Raw genomic sequence first — 11,845 nt, 5'->3', positions numbered from 1 at the left:
CTGGCAGCTTAATATGAGGCACAAATTTCCCGGTGACTTGTGGCGTAAGCACACGTGATCCTTCGTAACGCAACGTAACGTAAGTTAACGGGGCTGTGTGAACCAGCCTTTGTTCATTCGTGATTCCTTCGCCGCGTGTCGGATTTCAAACCGTACCGATAAGGAGTACTGCTCGGTAAAACCCCCATAAAGTGCTATCATACCTTCGTTGCCGTTGACGGAATGTCAAAGTCGGACGATTTTTCGCACTATCGTAGCACAATGACAACTTTAATGCAAACAATGTACGGCGGTCGTTAGCGCTTGAAGGGCGCCACGCGAGGGTCGAGTTCGCCCTCGGTGGTTCTTGCGTCGTATCCCTGCTGGTAGGTAGTCGGAAAGAAGCCGATACTCCCTACGATGCCGCCCAAGCCACCCAGGCCTGTGACACCGCCCAATCCGCCGCCCAGGCCGCCCAGGCCCCCGAGGCCTCCCAGGGCGCCCTGGCCCCCGAGGCCTCCCAGTCCTCCCAGGCCACCCAGGGAGTCGCTGCCCAGGCAGCAGATCCTGTACTGCCAGCAGCACTGCCTGTGGGGTGCACAACGAAGGGGAAACGTCAGTCATCGCGCCAAGAGTCACCATAAAATTCGGCGTCTCTTCGGCTTTTTATTGGGCCTTTCAAAGAAAACTGAAAGCTATCGCATTTTTCGGCCCCGTTCACACACATGTGCCTGCCTACGAGAGAATGCGTTACGGCCTATTGTGATCTCCTATGACGATCAAGAGAACACACCGGAGTTATCTGTCGTGCAGCCGTGGAACATCTGCGATTTCCGTATATTTCCTGTTTTTTCGCGGTTCTTTCTTCCACTGTCGGCTGGAAAACCTTTTGAAATGTTATAAATAAAAATTTCTTATAGATGGGACGTGTATTTCATCTCGCAAACCTTGCAAATTCTTCCCTCTAGTCCAGTGGTTCTCAAATGGGGGTCCGGAAAATCACCCTAGGGGTCCGCGAGCCCTCTCTCCCGGAAATAAAAGTCGTCTACTTTCAGATTGAGTATAAACGTCCCAATTTTCAGGTGAATTTCCTCGTGTATATGTCGATAAGAGAAGTCTAATTCACACTAGCCCTTAAATATATCCATTTATTGAATCGCTATCATAACTAACAAATCCCTTTTCCTTCATCTATCCACGAACGGGGTCCTCCATCATTTCCGCCGATCCACCAGGGGTCTGCGAAACATCAGTTGTTGAGAACCACTGCTCTAGTCGAATGCAGTTAGTGTCACCCCATGGATGGCACCAGCGTTCCAGTCTGTTATGTCGTAAGTTATCATACGAGGTCAATACTTCAGCTTGGGCGAGTTGGTTAAACATGCTAATACTTCGCAGCGCACAACAGACAACACACCATCAAAACAGATACACACAAAGAAACAACAGCGCTGCGTGAGTGTTGTTTCTTTGTGTGTATCTGTTTTGATGGTGTGTTGTCTGTTGTGCGCTGCGAAGTATTAGTATCATACGAGATCGTAATGCATTCAATCATAAGAAGTTTCAAGTGTGTGGTCTAGCCTTTATACAACGGAACGACTTATTTGAATTTTTTTAATATATAAGTACGAATGCAGAGCAACATGTAGGCCGTATCGACATTTAGAATAAAGTAAAAACGACAAAGATCGCGTCGATGACCTGCTGTCCTAGAGACCAGAAGACGGTCCGAAACGTGATAGCGTAGGTGTGCAGCCTGTGTAACTCTGCCGACCTGCAAAATGGGCGACTTATGCAAAGGTGCGACCTTCATACCAACTTCCCCGTGAAAATGGCCATGTACGAGAGGCGTGACTTTTACGCCTACACGTTGTTAACAAACAAGCCCGCGCTCGCCCACAAACGTATGGGCGCTTCGCGTGCGCCGTAAGCAGACTGGCATGATATGAAGCATCTGCGCGAACGAGACGAGAAGGAGAAAAGGCGCACATACCACTTAGACTGGTCTATGTTTCCTCTTTGCCTCATTCGCGCTTTTTAATAAGTTGTTAGTTCGAAGCAACTAGCTTAATCACTTGTGAAGCCAAAACAACTCAACTCGCGACCAAAGTATGCTACAGACAACTTGCGAGTTTGATGCGGAAACAGCGGTAAACGTAAAGCTTACGAGACAAGGATTTCAATATATACTAAGGCCTCACGTTTGGCGCCAAAATTTCTCGTAATGAATCCCTTTTCTCTGAACAAAAAGAACGAATAGAAAAAAAAACAAGGCCCTGGTGTAAACGAGCAAATTTCGCGTGAAATCGTATGAGCTGCATCGGCAGATATAGCTGAAACAATTTGCACAGCACCGCTGAATACTTTATAGAGCCAAGTGAGAGTTGACTCAGCAACAAATGGCCGGGAAAGCGGGAACTTGCGACGCATTTATACCTGTCGAGTAAATAATGCAGATGGGCAATATTCCTTTTGATAGCTGAGTAACTTTTTTACCATTGTCTGTTTGTTGAATTCTTTCTTAAGTCTTGCAAATAACAAAACACTCAAAAACGGATGGCTATTGCGAGACATGTGCAGGACCAGTCATCACACAGGTCACGAGTTTAACGTGTCAAAAAGATAGCCGAATCCGACCTCAAGCCTACCAGTCAGCACGTCACGTAACATGATTTAAAGAAGGTCTTGAACCCGACCTGGCGCCGGCCCATCAGGAAGTCATATACTTTAAAAAGTCCAATCCGCCATGGCGCCAGCCACTCAAGACGTCACGAGGGGGATTGGAGGCCAAGTGGTCTAGCGCGCACCAGTTCGGAGCACGTGGGCCGCTTAACCTCGGCCATATATATATAGCCTCCTCTATACTGACAAAGCCTGGTAGATTGCCACGACAAGCAACCGCCGAAATTGAAAAGGTAGAGCGGAAGACAAGGGATGAGAGGAGAGCCACGTAACGGGCGCTCCATCGCGGCGAGACGCCGAAACACACTTCTCCCGAGCGATGGAATGTTCGCTCGTGCTCCTCGCGTTCGTCGCGCTGCCGCTTCTTTTCTCGTCGGGTTTGAAAACCATATTTTGGGTCCTCGCCGCTGCAAAAGCTGTGCGCTGACTACAGGCCCCTCGAGAAATGCTCTGTGCTACCTGATCCTCTCGCTCCAAATCTGCGACAGGGCACTCTATGGCTCCGTTGTCGAAATGCCAGGCTTTGTGAGTATAGGGGAGGCTACGCCTCGGCAGCAGCGAAACGTGGCCGTCCACGCCAGTACACCGGAGACGAACTAAGGAAACGGAAGAACGACATTCACGCTTTCGCATTCACAACTCATCAGAACTGCTTAGGTGTCCTCGGAATTATTTGTGTTATTTTACATTGAAGTAAACACTGTATAAATACATATGGCTTTAGGCTGCCTTCCGTTTAGAAAGTAGTACAGGGTTAAAAAACTTGAGATTTCCTTTTTCTAGTCAGGATATCTAAAAGAAGCCCAATTTAGCGGCTTTTATCTAAAGGCCTATATCGAATACTACAAAGTTAATTGGAAATCAAGCCTTTGAAATATTTGGCTGCGTATATAAAATATTTCGAGCCTTAAACATTCATTCCTGCAGGTTCCAAGAGGAAAAGTGGTTAAATTCACTTCTTATCTCAACAACCGGGCGCAAGTCCTGCGAAGTTCCCGGTCAGACATGCCGTACACATATTTTAGTACATACTTCACGTCTACCCTGCTTACCTTTCTTATTATTTATTTATTTGTATCCTTGTTTTACTACTAACAAGTGTACCAGTTCTTAGGCTTCGGCTGTTGCTGGGCACAATAAATCAAATTTTTATTATTTTATTATTACTAAGCGTAAATTTTAGTGCACTAAGTATACTTTTAATGTATAGCTTTTTACGAAGGGATTTGTTGGTGCGTTATGACTTATGGTCCGCCCCGTAGCCTCGTGATCACGTGGAAAGCTGGGCTTCACCATTCAAGAATCAGCTGCGCGCGTCGACAGTCTCCTAAGATACCGCAAGCTCCCGTGAGTCATGCTTAGTCCAAAGTCACTGGATCCCCGTGTGGTTGCCATTTTTGTCCATGGAATGATCACTTTATCGTTTACCTGACAGGTTACTTTATATGGACATTTCTTGCATACCAAAACTATTGTTATCCACGCAACGGCGAATCAAGCGCGCACCTTCACCACTGCCACAACATACGGCGTCGGTGCTTGGCCGCATCGAATAATTCTTTCCCTGTCTTGAAATATGCAAGAACAACATCGCTGTAAGAGATCTGCGGAGATAAGCATGGTTAATATGTCGATTGCTTACACAGTGCCAGAGACGCTTATATTGACGAGGAACGCTACACTCTTAGAAAAAAGGGTCAGTATAGTCCTCCCTAAAGGGAGGAACGCTCTTGACACATATGTTCCTTCAGAAAGGGAGAAACTTTCGTCCCTTAAGCAGGGGAGGAAAAGTTCCTCCGTCGACTGCATCTCATTATGGCGGCCACGAATCGAGCAAATCGAGCTCGGTAAGGCTTAACGAGAACACTAAGTCTATTGCACGAAGCGAGAGGAGCAGGAAATAAAAACGTAACACGAGCTTTCCGCGAACTGTATTTATTTCCGAAGTTTCTTTACCCCTGCAGGTAAAGAAACTTACGTTTCGAAAGCATGCAGTCACTCAGTCTTCTCATCGTCAGCACTGCGATGTTCAACGGAGACAACCGGCACTCAGTTCGCGCACTTTATGTCCTACCTTTGCTATTCCTCGAGCCACAATTCCTTCGTCAACCGTTGCGTCAACCGCACATCACGGAGGAGTGAAAATCATTCGCCCGCAAAACCAAAAGCCGCTCTCAAAAAAAAAGCAAATCCGAAGCAACCTCTTGGCTTATCTCGGCACGGTAACACGAAATTATGGCGTAGCCGCGTAGCGTAAAAGGATGTTAAATCGCTTGCCACCAGATGGCAGGGTCAAGCAGAGTAATCGCACGTAGCTAGGCTAGGTGGCGCTAGGTACCGCCCAATTCGTGTTTTACAAAAAAATATTTTTATTTCTTTACGCCACAATTGCGTTTCCTTTTGTACGGAATCTCTAACACATGTAGACACGTTGCACACACTACAAAAATCAGGTCAACATATTTTGAACGCATACACAGGCATCGCACATACAAACATCAATACAACAGCACACTATCCCGATCACTACTACCGAGCCCTGCGTTTCCGTCTTTTATAGTGGTCGTTTTGAACGTACGGAATTTTTCGGTGACTCCCTAAGCAAAAAAAAATATTCCGAACATGTTCATTTTTTTCCAGCAATGTCATACATCTGAGGCTATTTTTAATGGCTCAAGGGATGAATCTCTTATTAAAAAGAAAACGCTCGATCATGCCATAATTATTTGAAAGCCAATAAATCGAGCGGCTCCAATGTGGTTCCAAGCCATGAGTTTGTTTTCCCGCACGGCCCTTCGTAGCCAGTATTTATATTGTGGTGTTCGTTTTTCTATTTGTGCTGTTCGCGCAAAGCTGCAATTTCCGTCTTGAATTAATCTCTCTAGAGCGGATATCCACTCAGCTGGAAGCAACGTTACTAAAACACTCAGTTGGGAAACTCGCCGTCGAAACCTGGGCCGCTGGCGTCCACCGAGACCGAGCTAAATGCGACAACAGCGCCACTCTTTATCGTTTGTCTGTACTGTGGTCCCCTTGAGCTTTTTGAAAGCCTGTTTTTGCGTAAAAACAAACGGAAAAGACTCTTTTTGTATGGAATTTATTGGAGTTTAGTACCAAATGATGGGCGCGTGATGTTTTTATCATCTTTAGTTCGCAAGGTTTTGCGGAACAATTAATATTGTTTTTATAAAACCATGCCTCAGCCGGCCTTTCATGTAGCACGTCCTGACCTAGGTGCATTTTAACTTCAGTGGGTCAAGTTCAACGCGGCGCGACCGCCGGGGCGATGGGGGTTCACCCCTGTCAAAGCCAAAAATAGAAGTCGCGTGCAGTTTCTCGAATGGCCGCTGCGGGAGAAATGGTGGCGTTGTGTTCGTCATTAGCTCGGTGCTCGGAGACAGATTGGGGCCATACTTTTAGGGCTGTCCCTAGGGGAGTTTCCCAACTGAGTGTTTTAGTAACGTTGGCTGGAAGTGATGCTTCACGGGCACAGAAATCGTTTTTCGATCAACTTGAATGCAGTCAAAGCCGCGACTTCCGACAACTGTTAAGTGTACGTAGCTGCGCCGTTGCGAGCTCGAAAACTTCTAGCGCTCATCCCAGCGCGCCACTTAGAGGGCAGTTTCTACAGGAACCGTAATATATTTAAACAGTAAATTAAAGGATAGCGTTTTTTTTTCGATTTTGCCTGTCTTTTTTTTTTATGCTAAACTTCCATTATAAATATACGTACTTTCCGTCATACTTTCGTAAAGTTGTCTTTTCCCCAGAGCGCAATCGCTCTCGAGGACCGACAGTCACATTGGCCACTGTACGATAGGAGCTTACCGTTCAGACCAGCGTTCCAACATGACTATCCACACGTCGATCGACTGCATAATCCCTCAAGTGGTTTTAAACTCTTTAATGTAAAGCGGAATGTCATCCTGCGACACCCCGGCCCCTCCGATAACGGCCCGACCAGCGGCATCAATGCCCGACAGTTTACGTCATCTCATCTTGTTGTTACACCACTGATACGCGAACACACGGTCACATCGGCGATAATTCCAGTCTTCTGTTCACAACCCACAACACTGCCATCACAATGTCGCTGACACGAAGAAATACAGAACCACGTTGACGATGTTGCTGACACGCAGAAGAATCACGTTGAACGCCGGTTGGCACTCGGCACGGGACGACGGAACCGAACTCAGCGCGGAAGGCACCCAGGCAGCCGGCAGGAAAACCTGCCTTCCTTGGACGCAGTTCCCGCGATTTCCATAACGTCGAAAACGTCGACACAGTTCCTCGTGGTTTCGCTGCTGTAGCAGGCTGTAGTTCCGCGTGTGTCCCGCAAATTGGAGACGGCCGTCTTACCCAGTGTATGTAGCGCTGCTGGCACTGCTCCGGAACTTCGCTGTTTCTAGCGGCTTCGTTAGCTCGTTTGATAAAATTAGTGGTAAAAACGTCAACGCAACCGAAATGTTCTGCACGTTTGGACTAGAAGACGGAATTACAGGCGGCCTTCGCTGCCGCTGAAGCTCAATCAACTCAACATTAATTTATTAAACAACGTGCGCGATGTGCTCGAAAAACGAAACCGAAAGAAGATGGGTCGGGAGGGCGAAAGCTTTCTCCGGTCTGCCTGGAGGAGGAAAACGTCTCGGAGAATAATAAGGACTTTAATTTTCCTTTCATCGGTCTGGGTTTGTTTATATGTGTTTTGGTAAACAAAAATAAAAAAAAAAAACTTCACAAAAAAAAACAAAAAAAAAAAACCCGCTTTTCTGGGGATCGAACCGTTGACCACACTTGGTCAGTAGCGCGATGTTCTACCCCTGCGCCAACTGAACAAGGAGGAACTCGCCCTCCTCCTTTCATCTGAACTGTCGTTCCTCCCTTCTCTGGGCAACTTGTCCGCAACAAGGAGGAACAGTCGCTTTTGCTACCTTTCTCCTCCCTTTTTTCTTAGAGTGTAGTACGATGTCACTCCATATCTTGGTGAGACAATAAGTCCGTCGCAACTAAAGAAGGTATGACGAGCGAAAGGAAGGTGACTGAATGCTGGAAAGAGGAGGATGTTTCCCCCTTCCCCCCACTTCCCCAGCGTTCCGTCTGCTTCTTCTTCACCAGCCTTCCTTTCCCTCGCCGTATAGATTCTTGACCTGTAACTTGCTACAGTTTAGAACGACCATTCTGAAGCTTCAAAGATTTGAAGAAAAAAAAGTGAAAGCCGTTTACAACTCCCTGTAACACCGAATTAGAGCGCAGCTCTTGAGGAGGAGGAGGGAAGGGTACGGGGGGTGAAGTGACCTGGGGGGTCACGTGACCTTGGGGAGTCACGTGACCATGCCGATGATGTCATCAGTGACGTCACTGCGGACTCCGATGACGTCATCAGCGATGATGACGATGACGATGTGGATGTCGGTGACGTCATCTGTGATGATGACGATGACGATGCAGATGCCCCCCGAAGTCACGTGACCCTGGGGGTGGTCACGTGACCTGGGGGTGTCACGTGACTTCGGGGGGGGGGGGGGCACGTGACCTCGGGGGGGTCACGTGACTTCAGGGGGGTCACGTGACTTTGGGTGTAAGTGACCTTGGGGTGACCTTGGGGGTCACGTGACCTTGGGATGACCTTGGGGGCCACGTGTCCTTGGGATGACCTTGGTTACGCCGACGCCGACGCCGCTCAAGCCGGGAACGGGCCCCTAAGAGCTGCGCTCTAAAAATTGAAATCGCGATTGCCTTGGCAACGGAGACCGATTAACCAATCATCTTTCGAGGTTTTGGTTGTCTGTATGTTAGTATCTGTTAGTGTCTGGCTAGCAGGCAAAGAAGGTAAGGACGTCATGTACCCAAAATCCAGGGACATTAGCTTAGTCCAGCTTGCTTGCGCCCACTTTAGCCTCCTCCACGTAGCGCAGAACAATGTTGTCTGGCTGCGGATCACTCGGTCCGTGGGTTGATTCCCATTGAGCCTTTTGGTTAATCTCGCTTGTCACGATTTAAAGCCCTACCTATTATAGCGAATGTGCGCCTTTAAAAATGCATCTATATATGTCTGGGCTGGTGTGCTAGTCAATATGTGGCTATCTGTGCCCGGGGTTAAAGTATAGCCGCAGGAAGGATTTTGAGGTTACGTGACCGTCTCCGTGGTGAGAAAGTACCTATATACTCGTAATCAACGCAAAAACCGTGCCTAAAAAAAAAAATACAGCTCCTCGCTTAACGTTATTTATTTTCCCAATTATGGGTTGAATTAAATACCTGCCTCTTAGATTAGTTTTGTTACCTTATCGAGCGTACACGTTTCAAACACAGAAAGGCATCGTTTCTTCCTCCGACATACAAATCTTGTAAAAGCTACTTCATGTAGTGCATAAATATTCTGTAAAACTTTTTTTTCTGATTGGACAACGTTTATAGTTCTTTAGCCAATTCCGCTTAGCAGACGTCTTACCTGTCACGTTTTTTAGATTTTTCTTAACACGAGCTTTTCCTAAGATTAAATCACATGCCGCTCCTAAAACACGCGCTGTTCTCACTTTTCAAAAAAGAAAATTATATGAATGCGGCTATTTTAATTACATTTACAGCAAGTTCGCCCCCGGCCATTTTTTCGCATAGTATTGCACTTGAAGAATGAAAATGACGACGGGCTTAAGCAGCATTTTGTCTGGAACGTCCCTTTACTTTCTTGTCCCTACAGAGCCCATCGCGTAACCTCAAAATTTCCCTTACAGCTGCTTTAAGTATCACGAATAAATACCCGCATTCACCAGAAAACAAGCCCTGCAATGGTTTGTGTTCGATTTGTAAATTGGCTCGGGTGCAACGGTTTTTCGTCACATTCAAGCGTAAGGTTTTTCACACAAAATCCAGTCCATAGACAGATTGTTTTTGTTTCGTTTTTTTTCTGCTTGAACGAGAGTATGCAAAGGTTATCTCCAATTACGGTTGCTCAATGTCTTCATGTCTAAACAGTCATACTATTATAGTAGTACCCGATACTGACAGCACGTGTTCACGGAAAAAATTAAAAGAATTAGCTGAAAACAAAATGTCGCCTTAGCGTTGTCAATGCTATATCCGTGCCAAGAGCTCGTGTGGGGAGGCGCTCCTGAACCCGTTCCAGAGAAGAAAAAAAAAAAAGCGCAGGGAACAAAATGGCCAGACGTTATCGCCCTAAGCAAAGCGAACATGAAGGCACCCTCTCTCCGATTCATGCGAAACTCGGAGATACGCCCGAGTTGTTGGCGCTTTGCGATGGCCGTGTAGTTAACAATAACTTTTATTGCGAATCTGTACGATAAAATCCTGACAGATAATGTAAACACAATATCGCTCTTTTTGTTCATTTCGCGCATACACATGGATGTCAAGTAACAAATTTTACCTGCAAACTTAATAAAGACTTTATTTAGTACATTAAATAACACTATATTAGTCGCGATGACAGCCTTTTTTAGCAGTGGGAGAAAAACAGAAAGCACGGCCGATAGTGTGTTCGCGCTACGTGTGATTCGCTTTGCGCTCGCCCCTCGGGATAGAAAAAAGAAGCGTAAGAATAAAGGAATTAGATAAAGCCGAGCTTTGGATTAGGACATCAATATAATTTACACTTGAGTTTTCAATTTCTAGTCTGTACGTCGTCGCACTAAATAAATATGTTCACGTAATCCCGCCAGCGTGCTTTTCTTGCCATGGACAAGATTCCGCCTATTCCAAAGATTCCGTTAATTAGGATTTCTTGCATCCTCAACATAAAGCGAAACAGGTCGATAAAAAAAAAAAAAAAAAAAAAAAAAAAAAAAAAGCTCGATGCGCATGCGATTTTAGAAAACGGTTCTTCTGAATACAGCACTCAACGATTGGATGAAGCGTTAAGCCCGCAAACACTGTACCACATAACGCGGTAACTCGAGCGGTAAACTCAGATGTGCTTAGATACATCTTCTTCTTCGTTTCTCCGCTGGTTTCAACATGAACAGCTACAACATGTACTGAAATTACTGCGTGGTGCACATTAAAACACTCCTAGCCCCCTGCTTACAAATAAAGCGTTAGAAACAATGCCTATACACGCTACCCTTCGGTGTGTATAAAACAAAAAAAGTATACTACAGTTGACTGACGGCTGAAAGAAGGGCCCGGCGAGCGGTCGGCAGCCAATGAGATTATGGCAAATAACGCCTAACAAACAATCAGGTTGCAAGACGCGCGATCATCAGAAGTCACGCCCTTGTTTTCTGAAACTGTCTCGAACTTTTAGAGATTAACGCAGCTTTGAGTCACAACAACATTTCCTGAGAAAGACGTACTATCGCAAAATATATGAGCTGAAACTGCCCCGAAGGGTTCTTCAGCTTATCACTTAGTTATGACAATGCTTTAATTCATGCGTGCGTTGGAACGCAAAGCTTAGGTCTAAACCTTTGAATTCTTTAATGACCTGAAAGATAATAGAACTTGTGGGAAACTGCATGAGAAACAAAATCCCAGATGGAAAGTTTTAGCGATTATTGTCCGGGGATGTACAAGAAGAGCAATTATTAAAACAATCTTTGCGCTGTACCAGGTGGCAGGGGCTCTGACGGTGTGTGATTCGAGCAAGAATATTAGTAACATGAGAACTGAGCGAATCCTTACCTCCGGACCGGCTCCGAGATACCGCAGAACATTCTGCAGCGCTGGTATCCCACCGCCGTTTGGGCACTGCCCACCTCGAACGTCGCTGAGACCATCGTGAGCAGCGCGATGCACCCCAGCACAGACCTCGAGTTGGACATCTTGCTGCGAACGCGTCCGGGGCATCGAATGGCCAACGTCTTCGGGCACGACTCCCGACGTGTTTCCCTCGTCGGTTCGGCGGTCCGATTACAAGCTTCAAAGTTCATCCATCGGCTCGATAAGCCTTCTTGTCCGAAGGTCACGAGGGCCCAAAATTCTCGGCACTGTCAACGTTGTAGAGAGGTCAAAGACTTCGTCCTTCTGGGAAACCCGTTCCTCTGGTCAACAAGAAACCCCACTTGTCATGTCTACGAATAAAGATAAATCAAGTCTGCGGTTAGTCAACTCGAAAGCGACGTCGGCTGAGGGACACGTGTAAGCCTATTGTGTCGCCTAAAGCCGGGGTAAAACTGCTTGTACATCATACAGAAGACAGTCTGTCTGCATAGAGATTCGAACG

The 11,845-nt window shown here is 46.5% G+C and overlaps 1 protein-coding gene across 1 annotated transcript; it reads right to left on the bottom strand.

Annotated features, from left to right (window-relative positions):
- Nucleotides 1–214: 214 nt before the first annotated feature.
- Nucleotides 215–11,444, bottom strand: LOC8037045 (keratin, type II cytoskeletal 3-like). The gene is made up of 2 exons (XM_029990099.2): nucleotides 11,305–11,444; nucleotides 215–567 (listed from the first exon to the last, which is right to left on the bottom strand). Exons 1-2 carry the CDS (start codon nucleotides 11,442–11,444, stop codon nucleotides 297–299), a joined length of 411 nt encoding a protein of 136 aa, XP_029845959.2. The 3' UTR covers nucleotides 215–296.
- Between the last annotated feature and the right edge of the window lie 401 nt (nucleotides 11,445–11,845).

The sequence above is a fragment of the Ixodes scapularis genome, unplaced genomic scaffold, assembly GCF_016920785.2.
Source record: "Ixodes scapularis isolate PalLabHiFi unplaced genomic scaffold, ASM1692078v2 PGA_scaffold6__148_contigs__length_123643588, whole genome shotgun sequence".
Classification (NCBI taxonomy): domain Eukaryota; kingdom Metazoa; phylum Arthropoda; class Arachnida; order Ixodida; family Ixodidae; genus Ixodes; species Ixodes scapularis.
The sequence above is the reverse complement of the archived record's forward strand: the minus strand, read 5'-3'. Positions and strand labels throughout refer to the sequence as shown.

What these genes read in the sequence shown, in the direction of transcription:
- LOC8037045 (XM_029990099.2), bottom strand. Translation starts at nt 11,444, where the DNA reads ATGTCCAACTCGAGGTCTGTGCTGGGGTGCATCGCGCTGCTCACGATG. An exon ending in ATCTCGGAGCCGGTCCGGAG is followed by an intron (nt 568 to 11,304) that starts GTAAGGATTCGC and finishes TGCACCCCACAG; the next exon opens with GCAGTGCTGCTGGCAGTACA.